Source organism: Nomascus leucogenys, chromosome 17 (genome assembly GCF_006542625.1).
Source record: "Nomascus leucogenys isolate Asia chromosome 17, Asia_NLE_v1, whole genome shotgun sequence".
Taxonomy (NCBI): Eukaryota; Metazoa; Chordata; class Mammalia; order Primates; family Hylobatidae; genus Nomascus; species Nomascus leucogenys.
In genome coordinates, this window is record NC_044397.1 from 58,161,579 (window position 1) to 58,184,955 (window position 23,377).

Genomic DNA, 23,377 nt, shown 5'->3' on the forward strand with positions numbered 1-23,377 from the left:
CTTTCTCTTATTTGGGTGTTGAAGGCTGTGATAAGAGCATGCCAACAGGGACACAGGTGAGGGAGGCATGGGCTGGGCAGAGGCTGGGTTGGGAGGCTTTGCTGTCTGGGTTTTTTCACCCTGGAAAACAAGAGAACAAAAGAAGCAACTTGTGTTTCTATCTCATGGGAACTCTAATCATGAAGGGCTTGGATTTGATTGCCATTGGCGATAGGGTCCACAAGGAAACCACAGCTCGAGAAGGCTTTTGAGGATGTGAGCAGGCAGCTGTCTTTTCAAAACACCTAGAGAGTGGAACCCCGTCTCTACTAAAAATACAAAAAAATTAGCTGGGTGTGGTGGCAGGCGCCTGTAGTCCCAGCTACTTGGGAGGCTGAGGCAGGAGAATGGCGTGAGCCTGGGAGGTGAAGCTTGCAGTGAGCTGAGATCATGCCACTGCACTCCAGCCTGGGCGACAGCAAGACTCTGTCTCAAAAAAAAAAACACCTAGAGAGAGTGAGTTTGCAACACAGATTTGCAGGACTGGTGCCTACAAGTAGAGAGAGTTTTTTAAACCTCGTATGAGGTTAGGATTTCGGGTATCTCAGGAGCCAGGTTTAATAAACCTATAGCAAGTTAGTTTCTCAGTCATCCTTCAGTCATGAAATGCATTATGGTGCACACACAGAGTTTAGATTTGTGCAACCCAAGTCTAGGTGTATTGTTTACTTTCAAATGAAGACTCACAGGGACATCGTATCCCTGAGTCTCCGCTTGACAAGCACAGTATTTCGGAAACTCTTGGCAGCAGTTCCAGTTCAGTATGGCGCTTGGTTCTCATTTTAGTCCAAGTCAAAGCAGCTGAGGGGGTTCTACCCCAATGTGTCAGGGGGACCTGTCATCCGCATGTCCTCTACTTGGTTCCAGATTTAACCCCTGAATGATTCAGGGGGATTTTAGTGCACATCAGATCTCAGACGCTGACTTGGAAGTGATGGAGGGGCCATAGTTTCTCTCCCCGTTTTGGCACAGGGCTAGAACAGCTCCCCCAAGCAAGAGTCTTTTATCCTCACTGATGTTCATATGATTCAAGGGCAGCCTGTGCAGGAGAGGGTGTGGACCACCTGAAAGCCAGGAGATGGAAGGAGAGCAGAGCTTTGGAGTCAGAAGGTGCTACTGTAGCTTAACTGTGGGATTCCAACACGTCTGCCCACCAAATCCTCGTTTCCTCATCACCATCCCTATGTTACCAACCTGTAACATGTAACATAGGGATGGTGATGTCTGCTTACTGGGGTTTCTGCTGGGCTCCGTGCAATGCTCTTCAGGGTTGTGCTATGGAAGCTGCTGAGCACCACATGTCTTAGAGGTGGCCAGGCCTGGGTTTGCACATCTGGAGGCATGAGGTGGACAGATGCGGGTCTGGAGCTGGGGATTTGAGTGGGTGTCGAGTTCTCTGTGTTCTTGGAGGGTGGCCCTGAGATGTGCTGGTTCTCGCCTCGATTTTAAGTGGATGTAGACTTACATAGAAAATTGGGTATGTTGGGGGATGGGCTGAGTTCCTCCTTCCTGCCCCTCTTCCCAATACAGAGGTTAAGGAAGGAGTGTCTCTGGGCAATGCTGGGATACTTTACAGGAACCCTGCATTTCTGAACACTTCATGTAAGCAACTTTGTGCAATTCAACACTCTTTCTGACTTTTCACCAGCTCAGGTGCTGGGGCCTCCCTGTGGTGATAGCACAGATTACGGTTTCCTCCATTGGCCTTGACCTTAGAAATTATATAACTATTGATTTAAAAGGTTTTTTTTTGTTTGTTTTTTTGGCAGTGGTTGCAATTTGTATGGTTTCGGGGTTTGAACACTGGAGTTACTGTATCAAGGCGTATAATGCTGAATTGGATTCAGAGATTATTGGATTGAAAAGATCTCCTGGGTCTGTCTGACCTGCTCTTCTCACTCTGCAGCTGAGGAAATGGGCCCTGGGTTCTGTCAGGGACAGCAGAGCCCTCATGCCTTCTGGGACCCTTCCCTCCTTCCGTCAGGGCCCCGCCTGAGGGACAGTGACACTCCTACCCCATCACGTTGGTGCCGGCAGTGAGTAGTCACGTATTTGTATGGTTGTCATCTTGGAATGATGTGCCATATGAGAGTTAAATAGTTTTGCCCAATGAGTTATATAATGCTGTTTATATGTTTAGTTGCATGCCAGTCTTTCACGGTCAAATGATAAGCGTGACATAGGGTCTGAAGCGACAGCCCACCTGTAGGAACTGGGCCAGTGTACTCCAGCATGGCATTGCAATGGGAGTCACTGTATTTTGGATGTGTGGTCTGGTCAAGATGTGGGACACATATAGTCAGATCCTGATGGGTTCATGTAAGACCCAGGACCATGGTCGGTCAAACTCCTTGCTGTTCTCCCCTGAGATGTTGGCTTATTGAATACTTTGTTGAAGTAAATGGGACCCTGGTTAAGCTGAGTTTCCCCATGATGGGATTGGTTCTATTAGGATTGCATCTGAGTTGCTTGAATTTGAGTCTTACATGTACAGATTGTATGAATTAACCTAAACAGCTTTTTGATGTACCATTTCCTTAGCTTTTTGGAGACTTCATTTTAGTGCATTCAGTTTGCCTCTGGGATTGTATTCTAAATGCTCTTTTTTGTTTGTTTATTTGTTTGGGACAGAGTCTTGCTCTGTTGCCCAGGCTGGAATGCGGTGGCACGATCTTGGCTCACTGAACCTCCTCCTCCCAGGTTCAAGTGATTCTTGTGCCTCAGCCTCCCAAGTAGCTAGGATTACAGGTGTGTGCCACCACGCAGGCTAATTTTTGTATTTTTAGTAGAGACGTCGTTTCACCATGTTGGCCAGGGTGGTCTTGAACTCCTGGCTTCAAGTGATCTGCCTGCCTTAGACTCTCAAAGTGCTGGGATTACAGGTGTGAGCCACTGTGCCCTGCCGTATTCTAAATACTTTTTATACACACACTTCAGTTGTCCTCTGAAATCTTGCATCTGTTTATATTTCACCAAGACTTTAAAAAAATGTTTTCAAAATTTTTATTTTTGCTGCTCTCCTAGGCAAAAGAGTAGTCTCCTGTTTTGTAGCTGTCTAGTCTGAGCTGTGAAAGGCTTTGGGTTAGGGCTTTGAGAAGATCAGAGGAACATGGTTAGAGCCACCTGCAGCTTTGTGGGCACAGGGGATGAGCAGGGGGTGCAGCTCAGAAGTCAGGGGTGGGCAGGGTCTGGAGACCATGGGACTTCACTTGACCAGGTCTGCCCAGCATGGGCAGTGGCCATGCGGTGCCAGGCTGCGTTCCAAGCCATTGATAGAATTACCTCAGTGAATCCCTGGACAGCTCCATGAGAGTGGCCCTGCCTGTTACTATTCTCACTTCAAAAAGCAGGAGACAAAGAAGTGGAGTGGCCAAGGGGCTTGCCTAGGAAAAGCGACGAGGAGGTGGACCCAGGGCTGAGCTTGCCGGCACCTTGGTGTAGAACTGAAGAGCACGCCCCTAGATCCTGCCCCTGTCTTGGGAGGCTGAGATGCTGATCTCTGCGGTTTTGGAATTGGCGCTAGGCTCTGCATTGGTATGATTTCAGGAAAACATCTGTATTGTTGGTCTCCGAAATATACATAGAATTTGTTTTCTGTTCATTTCTTGCCAAAGGAGTCCAGGTGAGCTGCACCTGCCTGAGTGGGATCCCAGGTGTGATCGGGAGTGTTGATGCCTCTGATAGTGGTGTCCGTGGGCCTGCTTTGATCGCGGAGCAGGAGGAGTGCCGGAGGCTCTGTGTCTCCCCAACTCGGGGGTCTCTGGGCCCCTGTGTGCAGCATTACCTGGCTTGGGGCAGAAAGAGACTTCGAGGGAGCCCTGTAGGGGGTGTCTGGGTTTCCCCATTCACCTCTGCCATCTGACAAGATCGCTTCCCTCTTTGAGCCCCAATTTCCTCACTTCTGAAATATTGGAGAGCCTTCTTACTCATACAGTTGCTGGGCATTTTTCCTGAAATAGTAGATCTCTGTCACCGTAGTATATAACAACCCTTACACACAAGGAAGGGTTATATAACCATAAAGTAATTATAACCCGAGTTTTTTCTCCTTGTTGAATAGCCTCTTTAAAAAAGACTAGGTATGATTGAGAATTCCTGAAAGTCACTCATTAATTGGTTCTTTCAAGTAAATAATAGCAGCCATGATAGTCATAGCACTGGTGTCATCTGGCACCTCCCGTGTTGGAGGGCAGGGCACTGTTTGCAGGCCAAGCGATGCCTACCTTGCCCTGACTGGAGGGTGGCCTCACTGGCTCCTGTGGAAGCCCGTCCTGATGCTGGTTAGTGGCATTGCGTCCTCTGGTGAGCTGAAGCACACAACATGGCGTAGACCCTTCTGAGGTGATAAGGTGGGCTAGTAGTTGTGATTGACTTGCTGTTTATGCTTAAACTGTGGGACAGCTGTCATTGTTCCCTCTCAGTGGTGTCTGTGTCATGTAGACTGGCAGGAAAGGAAACTTCAAAATGACCCTTGTTTTGTTATTTGCAGGTTCCGGGGAGTACCACGCTGTCCAGTTCTCTCTGCCGTGATAAACCTCTGCGGTGAGTGTCTGTGTGGGTCATGCATTCCTGTGTCTCTGGCTGTAGGTCAGCTCTCCACAGAGGAAACCTGGGCATGGCATCATTTTATTCTGTAGAAATCATAATTTCTGTTTTGGTTGTAAACATTGCCAATCAAAGGTGGTACAGGCCAGGTTTTCTATCCGTTTCTAAATGCTGTGTCAGGGTCAGAAGCCCAGCTGGTAGAAACACCTGTGATTGTCTTTGAATAAATAATTGCACTGCTGAGGCCTGATTGTGCAAGTGTCACTTTTAGGGGAGACTCCAGGGTGTGCTGGCAAGAGCCCCTTTAGAGCAGATGATGGGGGCCCTGAGCTAGCATCTTCTGGAGAGGCACTCACCATGGATCCTCATGACTGTAGGAAGTGCTTTATTTCTGTTCTAACAGTGTTCAATACATTTGAATTGGAATTAAATCCATGTCTGATAAATAAGGTAGAGAAAACAAAATCCTTGGGAATTGTTTGGATGCTGATTTGAACAAATCAACCTTAAAAAATAAATGTATGGGCCGGGCGCAGTGGCTCATGCTTGTAATCCCAGCAGTTTGGGAGGCTGAGGTGGGGAGACCACAAGTTCAGGAGATTGAGACCATCCTGGCCAACCCCATCTCTACTAAAAATACAAAATTAGCTGGGTGTGGTACCGCATGCCTGTAATCTCAGCTATTCGGGAGGCTGAGGCAGAAGAATCCCTTTAATCTGGGAGGCAGAGATTGCAGTAAGCCGAGATTGCGCCACTGCATTCCAGCCTGGCGACAGAGCGAGACTCTGTCTCGAAAAAATAAAAATAAATAAAAATAAAAATAAATGTATGGTATTGGATGTTTGATGTTATTATTTCTTTTTGAGGTGTGATAATGGCATTGTAGACATTTTAATCGAAAAGTGCCCTTATCTTTTAGAAATCAATACTGCAAGATTTATAAATGAAATTACCTAGTATCTGGGATTGCTTTAAAGCAATCAAAGTGGTGGAGGAGATTGCTGGGGGGTATTGATGGACAAAGGTTAGCTGTGTTTTGGTAATTTTGAAGTTAGGTGATGTGGGTACATGGAGGTTTGCAAAACCATTTTATATGGTTTTGAATTTTTCCAAAATTAAAAGAAAGAGAGAAACACATAGGAGTAGTAAAAATGAAAACCCTAAAGCTGGTGGCAGCACTTTGGAGGGACTTAAGGACACGTCCTTTGCACCCATGTCTCTGGCTTTACCTCATGGGGGCACCGATTGGGTTTGACCCCATCCCCTCTCCCTGGAACCTTTTCCACCTCCTCCTGGATACCACCCTCAGCCCTAATGTTAGGAGCCCTCCTGGGAGGGGGTAAGGCCTCCCTGGGGCCCACAGGGCTGGTGGAGAATCTGTGGTCTGTGGGAGGCCCTTGTCTCTAGTCACATTGGATGCCTGGCTCCCACACTGCCAGTCCTGCCCACGTCCTCAGCCTGCTGGCCATGACATGACCATTTCTACCCTCTTCCCTCTTTCCTGCTCCACAGTCTTCATCTCACACTTGGGGGCCTGCCCTGGCCACCTGGTTGGGTGGCCAGCCCCACATTCTACCCTGCATCCACCTGGCCTGTGGTTAGCTGGGTGGGGTCCCAGCTGGGGCCCCATAGAGCTCTTAGCCTTCTGATAGGAGTCTGCTGAGTTGCTGCTCAGTAGATGAAAGGCCGCTTTGATTATGCCCCAGCTCGTCCCCTCTCCACGTGAGGTCCTGCCTCCTTCTTGGGCCTGCAGGGTCCTCCACTACCATAGCTGGCCACCTCACCAGCCTCATCCTCGGCCGCACCTGCCCCAGGATGCCACATACGGACACGAGGAGCTGCTTGCTGATGTTTGGCTTCTGCACACACTATCTCCGCTTCCTCCCGGCCCCCTCCCGGTGGCCCCTCGTGCCGACCTTGACACCTCGGAGCGGGGTTGAGGCTCCCACTCCAGGAGTCCCGCCTGAAACCCTGTTCCTGCTCCCAGTGAAACCACAAAAAGCCCTTCCCGCCTTCGTGCTTTTGCATCTGAGCCCATGCGTCACTGCTCTGAGTTGCCTTCTCTCTGTGCGTTCCCTGACCGCAGCCTTGAGGCACCCCGTCATGCCCTGCTAGGAAAATTCAATCTTGTGCCCCTCCCCACACTGCCCGCCATTATGGGAACACAGTGCGGAGGCCGCGCACACTGTAAATTCCCGTAGCTGGCCGCCCAGGTGCTGGTGTGAACACCCAGGGGATGAGTGTCCGTCGTCTTCACCTTTTTCCTAGAGGATGAATGTCTGCTGCCCCCTTACCCTGTTTCTGATCTGCCCACTGCTCTCTCGCAGGCCTGTCATCCTGAGTCCCACCATGGAGGAGGGCCATGGGCTGGACCTCACTTACATCACGGAGCGCATCATCGCCGTGTCCTTCCCCGCCGGCTGCTCTGAGGAGTCCTACCTGCACAACCTGCAGGAGGTCACGCGCATGCTCAAGTCCAAGCACGGGGACAACTACCTGGTGAGCGGTGGGCGGCTCCGGGAGCCTTTGGGCAGGCTCTGCAGCAGGCACTGTGTAGGGATGGGCACTCACAGAACACTGGTTTACACATGAGGGAGAAGCTCAAGGGCCTGGGCTCACACAGCTGTCCGTGGCGCCCTTGTCCTCTGTCTCTCCGCTGCCACTCCTGGGGAGGAGCCTTATGTGTCTCTGTAGGTAGCTTTCAGGGACACACGACTGCTGACCGCAGGGATGGCTGTTGCCTCGTCCCACACTCATCAGTGAGGCTGGCTCCCCAGTGCCTTGGGACATGTCCCCGGCCAGCCACCCCTGTGCTCCCATGCTGCATCCCTGGTATCAAAAGACAAACCTGTGACTCTCCTCCTGAGCCATAAATTAGGAAGACAAATTAGGTGGGCACCCAAGAAACCAGGGGCTGCCCTGGAGACAAGGAGACAGCTTGATTTTCAAAACACACGTGTCGAGTTGATGGTGGAGCCACATCTGAGGAATAATACAGAACAGCCTCGCACCATCTCTCATGCTCTGATTGGCCCCTTGTTTTCTGTTCCCATGGTTGGTAGCCCAGGTGGAGGCTGACTTCCTTCTGCTGATGGGATTGAATGACAGCTCCCTGGCACCCTCTCTCTACCTGCCTTCTTATCTCTAGTAAGGAGGCCTCCTTATCTGTGGTAAAGCTAATCTGCCCTGCAAGCCTACAAGGTGGTCATTGTCTTCCTTGTTGGTCTGCTCCAATGACTAGGGCACCAGTGGCTGGGAGAGGTGGACCCAAGTGGCAGAGTAGGATGTGGCCTCCGTCTGATGCCAGAGCAGCCCTGGCCCAGGTGCTTCCTGTGTCCTGACCCCTCCCCGATCCTTGATTCACTCAGGCTCCTGCCTCTTTCTCGTCTTGAAGCCTGTCTTGTCTGTGACCTGGCAGTGGACAGGAAGTGGTGGCCAAGCCCCATCTGATGGTGGTACCTCTCACCAGGGGCCATCTCCTCCCCAGGGCTTCCTCCTTCATCACTGAGGCGGTGTGCTCTGCAGGACCATGGCTCCTTCCTTTGGAAGCCACTCCCAGGCTGATCAGCACATCCCGAGTCTCCTCTCTGGCCATCCTTCCCCTCTTCCCCAGTCCACCTTCCCCAAAGAGACCATGCAGAGGGCCTGGAGCCCTGGCTAGCACCTGTCTGTGGGGCCTTGTCAGGGCCAGAGCTCTCCCTGCAAAATGGCTATGGCAGGGATCTTTTTCTTGTGCAGGGTTAGAAATGAACCGTAGGTTTCAAAGCAGCACCCCCGCTTGTCATAAACAGGGCTTGCTGTGTGACCAGGACAAGCTCCCACCCTCCACTTTCCTCACATGTCTGACTCTTAAGTGAGAGGGACGTTTAGTTAATTTTTAAGGCTCCTTGCTGCTGGAACATTATTATTATTATTATTATTTTCATTTTGAACTACTTGAGTATTTAGCAAAGTTCCACAAATGGCTGTGATTTTTCAGTGAACTTAGGCCGTGGCTCTTGGCTGGGCATGAACTCAGCCCTTTCCAGGCCTGGGGCCACCAGGCCATAGAGGAGGGACTGCCTTCCCCACCATGTGCCACCTCTCTGTTGGGTCAGTTTGTGTTGTCAGGAGCAAGACCATGGAATTTATTTTATATATATGTGTGTATTTATTTTATATTATATATTTTATACCTGTGTGTGTGTGTGTGTGTGTGTGTGTGTATCCTGTATGTTGGGATATTTTGTGGCCATGAGAATTAAAAAAAAATTAGTAACACGGTAAATTGCCTGGTTTAATACTAGTTAAAGAAGTAGAATATAGACTTTATGTGTAAGGGTTCTGTATGCCATCCTTATCTCATTTATTTTATTTGTTTTTTATTCTGTGACCACACATGTCTGTATTTTTCAATCTTTTCTGATGCTCGGTACCTGGAAGGGAAACATTGTGTAAAAATGCAGTGTGTTTTCCCCTTTCGTCTCTGATGTCAAGGATTTGTCTAAAAGCTTTTTTTCCCCCTGATTTGTGAGTGTGAAGATTTTAGATATTTAAAAAAAATTAGTATTAATTAAAATTAAATAAAAATTAAAGTATTAATTTTTTTAAAATACTAAAATCTATTTTATGCAAGGCATTTTTTTCTCTCCTTTATAGGTATTAAACCTTTCAGAAAAGAGATATGACCTTACGAAGCTTAACCCAAAGGTATGGAGTTCATCCCTTTATATTCTGCGTTTTGTAAAATGTAAACAATGCTTATTTTGTGCAAAAATAGTTTGCTACTAGTCTTTGTGGAATGTGACTTGATAAGAAGTATTAGGAATTGTTCGTATCAGTATATGGACAATTCAAACAATTGTTCATATCAATTGTTTTAATTACTTTTTTTTTAAGTTTGAAATAGTTAGAGATTCATAGGAAGTTGTGAAAATAATACAGAGATCTCCTGTACTTCTCACCCAGTCTTTCCAGTGGGAGAATCTTACAACACTAATAGTAAAATATCTAGGTCAGGAAGCTGGCATTGGTATAGTCCGTGGACCTCACTCACATTTCCCTGGTTTTGTATACATGTGTGTTTCTCGGCATCGTGTGTATAGATGATAAATACTACATATATATGTATAGAACAAATCTATACACATGATGCTTCCTCCTCCCGCCTCCTGGGATCTTTCATATATACTGCATATATATATATGCGTGGAACAAATCTATAACAAATATATGTATAGAACAAATCTAAACTGCGTCATGTGTATAGATTTGTTAAGCCACCACAAATGAGACAAAACATTTCCATCAGCATGGGGCTCTCTTCTTCTAGTATCTCTTTATGGTCATAGTAATCCACTCCTTTCATGATAATTTTCATTTAAAAAAATTTTTTTTAAATTTTTTCAAATTTTACTTTAAGTTCTGGGATACAGGTGCAGAACGTGCAGGTTTGTTACATAGATATACATGTGCCATGGTGATTTGCTGCACCTATCAACCTGTCATCTAGGTTTTAAGCCCCTTATGCATTAGGTATTTGTCCTAATGCTCTCATTCCCCTTGCCCCTCACCCTTCATGATCATTTTCAATAGCAAAGTTTGGGATAATTTTAAGACTGAGTCAACATAAGTTGTGGTACATATATGTATGTATATTCTATAAGTTGAAATATTTTGCAGTCATTAGAGTAACAAAGCAGAAACATGATAAGTTGCCTATTTTAATACTAGTTAACAATAGTAGAGTACAGAATTTATGTATAATAGTATCTCAATTATGCTAAATGTACATAGAAAAGAGACTAAGGGATTCATGAAAACATTGCAGTGGTTATCTTTGAGTGGTGGCAGGGGTAGTGACTTTTCCTACTTCCTGGCAGTTTTCTGAAATATCCAACAATCTTACAGTATTTCTACAACTTTCATCATAAGATAGAGCTCCTTGTCCTCGCCCTACTGACAAAAGGAAATCAAGGAAAAGCAACACCCCCGTGTGGCCACTGTGGACTTGTGTGTGCCTCAGGACGCTCAGAGCTGCAGTTCTGCACCAAGTCACTGTGTCTTTAGCACATGGTGGTGATTTTCTTTTTTTCTTTTCTTTTTTTTTTTTTTTGAGATGGAGTCTCGCTTTTTCACCCAGGCTGGAGTGCAGTGGCGCAATCTAGGCTCACTGCAAGCTCCGACTCTCGGGTTCACGCCATTCTCCTGCCTCAGCCTCTCCGAGTAGCTGGGACTACAGGCGCCCGCCACCACGCCCGGCTAATTTTTTTTTTTTTTGTATTTTTAGTAGAGACGGGGTTTCACCGTGGTCTTGATCTCCTGACCTCGTGATCCGCCAGCCTCGGCCTCCCAAAGTGCTGGGATTCCAAGCGTGAGCCACCGCGCCCGGCCATGGTGGTGATTTTCTTTGTCCAAGCACCAAACTTAATCAGGGTTTTGAAGGTGCTTCCTCCTTAAGTCCTGCCTTTCCAGGAGATTGTCTCTGAGGTGTTGTGGGAGATGGCTGGCTGCACTCTCCAAACTGGGATTTTAACCCGAGTGGGGAGATTTTGGCAGCAGCTTAGGCCTAGGACTCCTGTTTGAGATCTCACTGGACTGTGGCCCTCTTCACACAACTTGCACCATCAGCAACTCAAAGACCTTTCTAGAATTGTCACCCCAGCTGCAGAAGAGCAGATGAGCCCCTGGAAGAAGAGGCAGTATAATGCTTCCAGTGAAGGAAGTTGGTCCTCATGCTCACTGAGTTTTAGGAAAGGGTCACCCAGCATGTTCTTTACTCCCAAATGAAATGTATTGATGATGAAAGAAGTCATTGTGAGATGGCCTCAGAAGGTTTCAGGAAATGGAAACTGAGGAAGCTCCCCTGTCTTGTTGCAGATCATGGATGTGGGCTGGCCGGAGCTCCACGCACCGCCCCTGGATAAGATGTGTACCATATGCAAGGCGCAGGAGTCCTGGCTGAACAGCAACCCCCAGCGTGTGGTCGTCATTCACTGCAGGGTGAGCACGCCCCCTCTCACATTTGGGGGTCTGTCTAGGCTTCAGCCTTTGGAGTTGAGATGGAGACCAATGCTGCATCTGAGCACATTTCCGCTTTGAGCTGGTGTGATGTGGTTTGTCTTTAGGTTTTCCTACTTGCTCTTAAAGAAGGAAACAAAGAGTTATCACACCTCCCCAAGTTTGGCTTTGGAATTTGTAGGATTGTGGTCCCTGAATGTGTAGCTGGACATTTGAAACTATTGACCCCAAATTGATCACAGTTATGAGAGCAAATCGTTTCATTTTTATTAAATTTTATTTTTCATGGAAAGCCCTCCTTTTCAAAAGAGCTATGCCCTTTTCAGATGGACTGTGTCAGACTTTCCATGCTGTCTTGAGTTATGGTAATCAATTGATGGACTAGATGATGGCATGATGCCATTGCAGTAAACATGTCGTCCTTTCCATGTGGAGCCATTGCAGTGCAGGCACGACCTGTGCATCTTCACAGAGTGGCCGGGACTGTCTGTGTGTCAGCCCCAGCAGGCTTGGTGGATGCCGGCAGGCCAGGTGTACAGCTGGTGGGCACTCCTCCTCCTGGCTGCATCGGGTTCCTTCCATGCTTCCTCCTCCCAACTCCTGGGATCTTTCCTCTTAATTCCCAGTTTTCTCAGCTGCTTTGTACTGCTCCTCAAATGTGATTGGTGTTGAAAGGGGTTGGACTGAAAGCAGACTCACTGAGGGGTAAGTGTGTGAAGCTTAACCCTCCTGCCAGAAACTTATTATTAGAGAAAAGCTCTTATCCCAGTCACACCTTGAGTCAGGGAGGAATCCTTTGGGAAAGGATGTAGCCAGTGGGCTGGGGTCACTGTTCATTAATGGGCAGCTCCCTATTTTGTGTGTTTGACAAAGCATTCTTAGGACTATCAAAGTATCTAGGAAGTGTTGACGGTTCAAGATAGAAGTGTTTTTTCTTTTTTCTTCCGGACTCTTTCACACTAAAAAACTGCACAGAAATCCATTGTATTATGGAATTTAGTTTGAAAGAAGCTTCCCTTTGAGTTACATTAGACTCTCAGTATATCTTTCCTGCAAGGGCACTAGGTAGGCTGGCTTGCGGATGGTGTTTACAGCTGTAAGGCATTTGATGACCATTTGATTTGCAGAAAACTTCCATCGGGGCACACAGATGTTATTTGCTTCTATCTGGTGTTCTCTTTCCTCACATCTAACTTGATCATATTTTCCCTGCAAATGGACAGTCATACCCATTAGGACCACCAAATTGTCTATGATGACCTGATCTTTTCAAGTATTAGGTTAAATTATGGATCCTTCACCCAAATTGTGTTTTGGTGCAAACTAAGAGAGAGAGAGAAAGAGAGAGAGAGAGAGAGAGATATTCAGACAGACTTTTAAATCAATATAATTCTTGTTAATTAAAACAACCTATGTTTTTCAGGCTTAGTGTGGTGATTTTGACACAGTGAGCCTGATATTGATGGATCATCATTGCCCAGGGTCACATAGCAAGCTGTTCTAAACAGCATTCCTGACCTGTGGGCCTGGGCCAGCAGCAGCACCTGTGGAAAGTGCACGTTCTAGGGTGCACCCAGACCTGCTGCCAGCTGCATTGTCAGAAGACTCTTGGAGTTGCTGGACTTGAAAAGTGCCATCCTTGGCCATTTATTCCATTTTAGTTGTTGTTCACTTCAATTTTTTAATGAAATTGAAATAAATGATGAGATTATTTAAAACATATGGGTCCCATTGGGGACCACCTAGAGCTTTCTAAAATGCATCCTTTTGCTAAGCAACTTTGGGCTTTCTGGACAGCTCTTGTTAGTGGAATTCATGGGAACATGTTGAAACTTCTCAGAAGTGATTTGCTAATCTCTTGCCCTCTTCTGGTGCCATGTAAACCATTTTTGAAACGCTTAGAAACTGTGCCCTGAGAGATAAGCCCTCTTTTAATTTGAAATTGCTGATGTCGATGTTAACAGAAGTTCATCATCATCACTGCGGGGGTGAAATCGCTGACATTTGCCAAAATCCGCCTGCTTTGCAGAATGTGTGTTTCCTTCCACACATGCCAGGAATTTCTAGCATAGCTGGGCCTGTCTCAGCCTGGGCGGGAACAGAGTGAGGGTCGGTCCTGCTATGCTTCCCATTCTGCCGTGGGATGCAGAGGCTTGTGTCTGTGTGGGTGTGTGCAGTCTCCTCCTCACCCCTCCACACCCTGGTTATTGACTGACCAGAAATGGCCTGCAGTTCTTTTGGGAGATTTCGTTCACACCATACCTTTTGTTTCTGAGTCCATGGTGAAGAATACCCATGGAAAATTGTGCAATTAGTGATTCTATGATTTTTGTTAAGAACAGTTCCAAGTCCAAAAGAATGCAGCTTGCACTGAAACGTGACAGTCCATGAGCCTATCGTGCCCTCTTGTGTTTTCTACATCCTGTGAGCTAAGAGCTGTATTTACGTGAACATTATATGAAGATGTCCTACTTCGGTTCCCTATGTAAAGTTTGAGTGGAACATGGCCACCTTCACCTGTTCACGTACATCCGTGGCTGCTTCCACCCACAATGCAGGGGTAGGTTTGAATGGTTGAAATGACCTTGCAGCCTGCAAAGCCTTAAATACTTACTATTGCATTAAGAAAGACCTCATATCAGGGTACTTTTGGCCTTGTAAAATGAGTTTGAAAGTGTTTGCATTTCTTCAGCTTTCTGGCAGAGTTTGCATTAGTCTGTTTTCTGTTACTTATAAGAGAATATGTGAAACTGAGTAATTTGTGAAGAAAAGGAAGTTATTTCTTACATTAATATTTATAGGGACTGAGATGTCCAATCTCAAGGGGCTGTGTCTGGTGAGAGCCTTCTTGCTGTTGGGGACTCTGCAGAGTCCTGAGGCTGCATGGGGCATCACATGGTGAGGGGGCTGAGGGTGCTAGCTCAGGTCTCTCTTCCTCTTCTTAGAAAGCCACCAGTCCCGCTCCTGTGATAACTCATTAACCCATTAGTGAATTAATCCACAGATGTATTAACCCATTCATGAAGGCAAGGTTCCTCATGACCCAATCATCTCTTAAAGGCCTCACCACTCCACACTGCCACATTGGAGATTAAATTTCAATATGAGTTTTAGAAGAGGCTAATATTTAAACCATAGCAAAATTTTCTCTTTTTTTCAATGATGGAATTCATCAGTTAAGTGATCAGGTCCTGGGCTTTTCTTTATATTTCCTTATATTTTCTTTATATTACTGATTCAATCTCGTTACTTGTTATTGTTTTGTTCAGATTTTCTGTTTCTTCACGATTCAGTCTTGGTAGGTTGTATGTGTCGAGGAATTGATGAGTTTATTCCAGGTTATCCAATTTATTGCTATGTAATTGTTCATAGTTTTTTGTGTTTCTTTGTGTCTTACATGGCATCAGTTATGATGACTCTTTCATTTCTGATTTTGAGTTTTCTTTTTTTATCTTAGTCTAGGTAAAGGTTTGTCAATTTTGTTAGTCTTCGGAAAACCCAACCCTTAGTTTTGTTGATCTTTTCTATTGTTTTTCTAGTCTCTTCTTTGCTTCTGCTCCGATCTTTGTTTTTTCCTTCCTTTGCTAATTTGGGGTTTAGTTTGTTCTTTGTCCTTCAGGTGCAACATTAGGTTTTTTGTTTTGTTTTGTTTTTTGAGATGGAGTCTCACTCCATCACCAGGCTGGAGTGCAGTGGTGTGATCTTGGCTCACTGCAACCTCCAACTCCCTGGTCCAAGTGATTCTGCTGCCTCAGCCTCCCTAGTAGCTGGGATTACAGGCACGTGCCACCACACCCAGCTAATTTTTGTATTTTTAATAGAGATGGAGTTTCACCATGTTGGCCAGGATGGTCTTGATCTCCTCACCTCGTGATCCACCCACCTCAGCCTCCCAAAGTGCTGGGATTACAGGCGTGAGCCACCACGCCCGGCCTAACATTAGGTTTTTTTATTTGACAGTTTTTTGTCTTTTAACATAGGAATTTATTGCCTTAAACTTTCCTCTTACAACTGCTTTTGCTGCATCCTGTAAGTTTTGGTGTGTTGTGTTTCAATTTTTGTGTTTCCCAAGATATTTCTAAATCTCTCTTCTGACTTTTTTTCTTTGACCCAGTAGTTATTTAGGAGTATGCTGTTTAATTTCCATAAACTTGTGAATTTTCCAAGATTCCTCCTGTTATTGATTTCTAGTTTCATACCACTATGGTCAGAAATGACACTTGAGGCCAGGCACGGTGGCTTATGCCTGTAATCCCAGCACTTTGGGAGGCCAAGGTGGGCAGATACCTGAGGTCAGGAGTTCGAGACCAGCCTGGCCAACATGGCAAAACCCCGTCTCTACTAAAAATGCAAAAAAATTAGCTGGGCGTGGTGGCACACGCCTGTATTCCCAGCTACTCGGGAGGCTGAGGCACGAGAATCGCTTGAACCCAGGCGGTGGAGGTTGTAGTGAGCTGAGATCATGCCACTGCACTCTAGCCTGGACGACAGAGGGAGACTCTATTTAAAAAAAAAAAAAAAAAAAAAAAAGAAAAGAAAAGATACGGGATATGATTTCAGTCTCCTTAAATTCGTTAAGGTTTGTTTTGTGGCGTAACATGCCATCTATCCTGGAGAACTTTCTGCGTGCACTTGAGAAGAATGCATATTCTGATGTGATGTTCTGTATATGTCTGTAAGGTCTACTTGGTCTAAAGTGCAGGTTGAGTACCCTGTTTTCTTACTGGTTTTCTGTCTAGGTGATCTCTCCATTGTTGAAAATGGGGTACTGAAGTCCCCTACAGTTGTGGTATTTCGATCTGTCCCTTCAGGTCTTTTAATATTTGCTTTATAGGCCGGGCCCAGTGGCTCATGCCTGTAATCCCAGCACTTTAGGAGGCCGAGGCGGGGGGATCACCTGATGTCGGGAGTTCGAGATCAGCCTGACCAACATGGAGCAACCCTGTCTCTATTAAAAATACAGAAAATTAGCCGGGCATGGTGATGGCATGCCTGTAATTCCAGCTACTCGGGAGGCTGAGGCAGGATAATCGCTTGAACTCGGGAGGCAGAGGTTGCCGTGAGCCGAGATCATGCCATTGCACTCCAGCCTGGGCAATAAGAGCGAAACTCTGTCTCAAAAAAAAAAAAAAAGAAAAAAAAAATACTTGCTTTATATATCCATAAATAGTGCCACAAAAGCGATTGATAATGGGGTGAATGTCACCACCATGTGTGCCTGTTTGGCTGAGCTGTTGTTTCTTTGTAGGTGAATTGCTGTCAAATACAGTTTTATGCAAGAGGTATACTAGTAGCCATACCGTTAATAACTGCACAAGCCAGGATGCAGCTGCAAAGAGTGTAACAAGTGCCCGCATTGAGTATCTATAAGGCATGCTCTTGACTTTCACTGACAGAGAGAAGGAAGCTCCTGGGTGACATTCATGTATGACTGGGCTTATCAGAATTGTGACTTGAATTTGATCAGTAGTTTCTTCTCAAGAAGTTAGGGAGCTACATATTAGAGGCCCTGCCTTTTTGGCTTTATGTGATTCCAGATCAGGGGTTGGAAAATATTTTTAAAAAGAGCCAGATTGTATTTTACACTTTTCAGTCCCCATGGTCTTGCTGCAAATACTCAAACCTACCCCTGCAGTGAGAGTGGAAGCAGCCCTGGATGTAGGTAAACAGATGGGAGTGGCCATGTTCTAGTCGAACTTTGTGTATGGACATTGAAATCTGAACGTCAACACATTTTCACATGGCATGGAATCTTTTCAAAATTTTTTCTTAAGGGCTAGAAAACGTAAAACTAACTCTTGGCTCACAAGTTGTGGGAAAGTAGGTAATGGGCAGAAGTAGCTCCTGGACTGTGTTTGGCAGTCTGCTGTTGTAGATGGTAAGAGTATGTTCTAGAAGGTGGCACTTTGTGGCCCTGGGTGAGGGTGGCCTGTCCAGTAGTTTCTGCTTCTCCTGCTGGTGTTGCTGGTCTGTGGGCTGGGCTGTTGGTGTCTGTGGTTATGGTTTGAGTGAGTCCTTTTCCAGAACGCCTGCCTGTGACAGTGGTTCCTCTACGTGTAATGAGAGCTGGCTATGGGGGTGTACCTGGAGCTCAGGTGCTGGCAGTGCTGCCAGTGAGCTGGAATCTATGTCCCATCATGCTGAGCTGTGTGTGCAGCCCTGATCATTGTCAGCCCGTGAGCAGGCAGGCGTTCGCTTCTGTCTGACCTGGATAATTAAGTCATGCTAATTGCTGCAGCTCCTGGCACAGTTTCTTCCAGCCTAATTGGGTAAAATGACAGGCAGCTGCTGTGTTGGTCTGCCCTCCTGGGCTTCTACTGCTGCTCCAGTTAGCACCCACTCTTACTGTTTGCACCCAGCGTGCAGGTTCCCTGTTGCAGAGACTCCAGTTGCACTGGGTACTGACTTTCCCAGACAGGAAGGCTGCAGGTAATGCTGGCCTTACCTCCAAAGCAGGCTCTCTATTATTTTGTCCACTAGTGAGACTTTTCCTGTTCTAATTACATCTCTGCTGTGGGATTTCAGAGAAAATCATCTGATCTTTTGTCTCCTGCAGGGCGGGAAAGGACGCATAGGAGTGGTCATATCATCCTACATGCATTTCACCAACGTCTCAGCCAGGTAGGATGAAGATGTCAACTCATTGTCTTGAGGTGCTAAAAGCTGAGCCTGCATGGGGCTGAAGGCTGTCTGTGCGGGAGCTGTTCTGGATACCAAGGGCTCGGCTGACCTGTGTTTCCCATCCCCCAGTGCTGGGGTGGTCAGTGCCTGGAAACCCAGTTTCCTTAAGCGTTTACACTTGTGAAAATGGCATTTTCCAGGTTGGGTGACTATGTATGATTGATTCTAAGTACTTCCATGGAGGCATTAAAAAAATAAGTGGCCCCACTGTCCCTTGTTCTTTAATAGAGAATTCTCTAATAAAAAGTAACAGAGATAAAAGTCACCATTATGAAAAGAACAGAGTGGTCTCACTAAATCAGCTCATACCTTGTATATAATGATGATGACAGCCACCTCTTCTGCAGGCACTGGGCCTCTGGGAAGTATACTGAATATTTTCCTTTTCTCCCTGAATTCTCCTAACTAACCCATGAGGCAGTTACTATCATTCCCATTGCATGGATGAGGGAGGTGAGGCTCAGAGGAGCCAGGCAGCTTGCTCATGATCTCACAGCCTAGGAGCAGAGAGCCAGGTCTGGGCTGGTTTCCATGAGATGGAACTGTAATCGTGGAGACTTTGGAGGTGCCACTCGGGTCCCCTTAGCCAGACATGACACAAACACGGCAGGGCCACAAGGACCTCAGCCCTATGCCCATCCTCCTGGCCCTGGGCAGCTGTGGTGTACACCCAGACCCTTCCCAGAGTGCAGATCTTCACTCTCGCTGAAATGCAGTGCAGAAAATACCATTATTTATGGGGTCTGCGTTTGCATCTGCCCTGTCTTCTCAATGGCCTCTTTGTAAAGCCTGAGCTTTCCATTCTGAGGAAATAGAAGCCTATTCATATCAGCCGATAAACCTTTTCCTTTCTAGCACCAAGGAGTGAAATTTGACTTTCTGAATGTTTTCTCTGGAAACCAACTGGGGAGTTGGTGCCTGCCAGGGAGGAAACCAACCCCCAAGTGAAAATCAGATACCCTCTTGGTGAGAATAATCATCGGTGTGTGTGTGTGCCAGGAAAATCGAGATTCCTGGGCACATCCATCCCTCAATGATGCCAAAGACATTTGGTTGGTGACTAAACATAGCCCGGCTGGTTCTGGACAGAGACCACCTGAGCACTTCTGTTTTTTTTTTTTTTGACAGAGTCTTGCTCTGTTGCCCAGGTTGGAGTGCAGTGGCACAATCTTGGCTCACTGCAACCTCCGCTTCCCAGGTTCAAGCGATTCTCCTGCCTCAGCCTCCTGAGTAGCTGGGATTATAGGTGTGTGCCACCATGCCCAGCTAATTTTTTTGTATTTTTAGTAGAGACAGGGTTTCACCATGTTGGCCAGGCTGGTCTTGAACTCCTAACCTCAGGTGATCATTCGCCTCGGCCTGCCAAAGTGCTGGGATTACAGGCGTGAGCCACCACGCCCAGCCACACCTGAGCATTTTTATCCCCAGCAAAGTAGTACTGCCTGAACTGAAGTTCCATGCACTGTGGGTAGTCCTGGATTTTTTGGGAAGGGTAGATGTCTTAGGGCTAAAAACACACCTTTGACACTTGCTACAAACTCTGTTTTCTCTCAATAGTCAATATGTATTTCAGCTGCATGTGTCAGGCAATTTACCTGAATCTCTCTAAGCCTCAGCATCCTTACCTGGAAAATGATGGTAGTCCTACTTCCCAGAATGTTGTGACAGTTCAACATATGTTACACAAAAAGCACTTAGAACAGCATCGGTACTCAGGTATTGGCTATCATTAACGCTGCTGTGATTAGTAGGAGTAGTAGTATTAAGTGCCTTTCAATTAAATGGGCTGATACCACATGCTTTTTGTGACTTGCTTTTCTACATTAATATCATTTTATACGCATCATTCCCCAACATCAGTGGCAGCATAGCACTTTATTCAATGGATATGTTATGTATTTAAGCATTTGTTGATTTTGCCTATCCAAGTTGCTTCCAGTTTTTTTTTTTTTTTTTTGTGTGTGTGTGTGTGTGTGTGTGTGTGTGTGTGTGTGTGTGTGTGTTTAAGACGGAGTCTCACTCTGTTGCCGGCGCTGGAGTGCAGTGGCGTGATCTTGGCTCACTGTAACCTCCACCTCCAGGTTCAAGTGATTGTCCTGCCTCAGCCTCTCAAGTAGCTGGGATTACTGGCGCCCGCCACTACGCCCAGCTAATTTTTTGTATTTTTAGTAGTGATGTGGTTTCACCATGTTGGCCAGACTGGTCTTGAACTCCTGACCTCGTGATTCGCCCACCTTGGCCTCCCAAGTGTTTTTTTTTTTTTTTTTTTTTTTTGTAATTTAGGTTGCTTCCAGTTATTTTCTACTGCAAAGCTTGCCATGATGAACACATTCTTATACATATATCTTTGATCATTTCTACGATGTTCCCTCTTAGATTATATTCCAGAAGTAGAGTAATCCCAGATAGCACAAGCACAAGTTTGAGATCTTTATCACAAACTGCAAACAGAAGAAAACAGAAACTTCAAGTCACCAGTGAAGAAGAACATTCTTGTATCAACACCATAAAAATAAGTTATAAAGACAAAACCAGTACTAATATTACTACTACTTCTAATATTACTATGGAAAACAAACATTGGTCAAAATGTATTCTCAGCATTTAATAAAACAAGTAAATTTCAGAAAAAGGAATGCTTAAAAGTCAGTGGGAGGCTATGGAGCTGCACTCTCCTGCTCAGTATGTGATGGACTCAGTGCTAAAGTGAGCCCTTCTGTTTGTGACTGCCCCACCAGCACAGCCCCTTGCCTAGCAAATGCACGAAGCAAGTTGTCCATTTTATAGCATTCTGTGCTATAAACACTCAACTTACTTTTGAGTATGTATCTTTTTCCTCCTGCCTGTCTCTCTACCAGTATTTTTATGAAGTCCACAGTGCTTATGTACATCATTTCTCTAGAGGGGCACAGACACGTTTTTCTAAGTAAGGGGCCTGCTTTATCAGGTGTTGTTGGTGTTGTTGTTGTTGTTTTGAGATGGAATCTCACTCTGTCACCCAGGCGGGAGTGCAATGGTGCGATCTCTGCTCACTACAACCTCCGCCTCCCGGGTTCAAGTGATTCTCCCACCTCAGCCTCCCAAGTAGCTGGGATTATAGGCACCCACCATCATGCCCTGGTAATTTTTATTTTCAGTAGAGCCGGTATTTCACCCTGTTGACCAGGCTGGTCTTGAACTCCTGACCTCAGGTGATCCACCCGCCTTGGCCTCCCAACGTGCTGGGATTACAGGTGTGAGCCACTGCACCCGGCCTATCAGGGTTTTAAGGAAGCATTTGGCTCAAATGAGTTGGAATTGTTAAGACACCGCGCTCATATTCCAGGATTTGTGCTGAAGTCATATCAGGAAATCCCACGAGTACCCTGCTGTGAGATTTCTGGAAGTTTCTGTCAGATACTACCTGTGAGCACTGTGGACCTGGCATTGAAGGTCAAATATATTGTTGGAAAGCAGGGTTACTTTCAGTCACTTCAAAAACAATGCTGCAGCCCCGAGGCCTCAGGTACCTTTCCAACCCCAGTGCCCTGCAGCCTTCTCAAGCCCAGTCCTGGGAGTGACATACTGGCGGGGCACAGGCTGGCCCACTTGTGTCCCGAGGGTGCCTCTTGGGACTTCATTGGGGGGGTCCGTTGACTCTCCTGCCCTAGGTTGCTGCCTGCATCCCTCTGGTCCTGAGACTTGAGTCTGCCTGCTTGTCTTGCGCAGAGCCCACTTAAAATGGTCTTTATTTAGGACGTAGGGTGGCCAAGGGACAGTTTTGGACACCAGGCCTACCATCTGCCTGCTAAGAAGCCTCAGCTGGTTCTTCTGCAAGCCGGGTACTCAGCACTTATCTAAAGAATCATACCTTTAGATAAGGAGCTGTTATTTCAGATGAGAATTCTGACCCTGCACTATGGCTCCCACTTTGAGAACAGTATATTCCTGCAGGGGAAATGAAGTCTAACAAGAGACAGGTGGATTGGGTGTGCACAGGTGCAGCAAAGGGTGAAGCCCCTTGTGGGAGTTGGTCGCTTTGAATAGCCATGAGACACATCCCCCGTCACGCACCCACGTGGGGTGAGCTCCATTGAGTTAACTCTCTCTCTCTCTCTCTCCCCTCCAGCGCCGACCAGGCCCTTGACAGGTTTGCAATGAAGAAGTTTTATGATGACAAAGTTTCAGCTTTAATGCAGCCTTCCCAAAAACGGTATGTATACATCCCCAAAGCCAGAGTGAAGAGGTGAATGAAATTTTACATATAAAAATGTGAAAACAGAAGAGGCATCTCCTCTGTCCCAACACCTAAGTGGTATTCTTGGGTCATGCCAAAGACTGTGAAGGTAGTGGGGAGGCTTGTCCCTCACAGAGGTTAAGGACTTAGCCATCCTGCATGTCTGTGGTGAGAGAGAGCCCCTATGCTGCTGGCTTGCACTGACAGGTAGAGGGAGGACTTGCTCCAGTTGGCAGTTTCCTCTCTTGCAGTGAGTGAGTTTTGATTTCCATTATTATGTTGGAACTTGGTTCTATTGGCTAGACCAGGGGTCAGTGAACTCTCTCTGCAATGGACTAGAGAGTGGATATTTTAGGCTTTGCAGGCTACAGGATCTTTATCGCAACTGTTCTAACATGAAAGCAGCCCTGGGCAATATGGAAATCAGGGAATGTGGCTATATTCCAATAAAACTTTACTTACACAAACACATTAGCAGTTGCACTTGGCCAATTCTTGTAGATCATCAGTTCCCTGAGGCCACGGAGTATTTTTCTGTCATGCTGCCCATCTCTACCTTCTCTACTCCTGGGCTTGGCCCCTGGAATGTGCTCAGTAAGTGATGGGGAATAGCCATGGTGGGGTGCAGAACTTTTTCCTTTTGCTGCCTGCCCCAGCAGGCTGAGGTCAAGAACCTGAGCAGGGCTGGCTGAGAGGCAGTGAGAAGGACCCACAGCTGGCTCCCCATCCAGGTGCACTTCCTCCACAGATGGTGACACCTAGAGCCAACCAGGTAGCCCCATGGCATATTTCAAAGCCCACAGCAGGGAATTTGTACGAGAATTGCCAAGGTCATTGCCAAATGGTGTTCCGTTTTGGAGACAGGTAGTTGCACACCCGACCTTGTGTATGCAAGTT

General features: G+C 46.5%; 1 protein-coding gene across 3 annotated transcripts in view; it reads left to right on the forward strand.

Annotated features, from left to right (window-relative positions):
* Positions 1 to 23,377, forward strand: part of TNS3 (tensin 3) — a 307,228-nt gene that overhangs the window by 138,851 nt on the left and 145,000 nt on the right. For all 3 annotated transcript variants that reach the window (XM_030796137.1, XM_030796138.1, XM_030796136.1), the window contains exons 5-10: positions 4,529 to 4,581; positions 6,912 to 7,083; positions 9,223 to 9,273; positions 11,443 to 11,565; positions 18,140 to 18,204; positions 22,373 to 22,456. In XM_030796137.1, coding sequence (XP_030651997.1) covers positions 6,934 to 7,083; positions 9,223 to 9,273; positions 11,443 to 11,565; positions 18,140 to 18,204; positions 22,373 to 22,456 — 473 coding nt within the window. In that variant the 5' untranslated portion in view covers positions 4,529 to 4,581; positions 6,912 to 6,933. The remainder of the gene's footprint in view (positions 1 to 4,528; positions 4,582 to 6,911; positions 7,084 to 9,222; positions 9,274 to 11,442; positions 11,566 to 18,139; positions 18,205 to 22,372; positions 22,457 to 23,377) is intronic.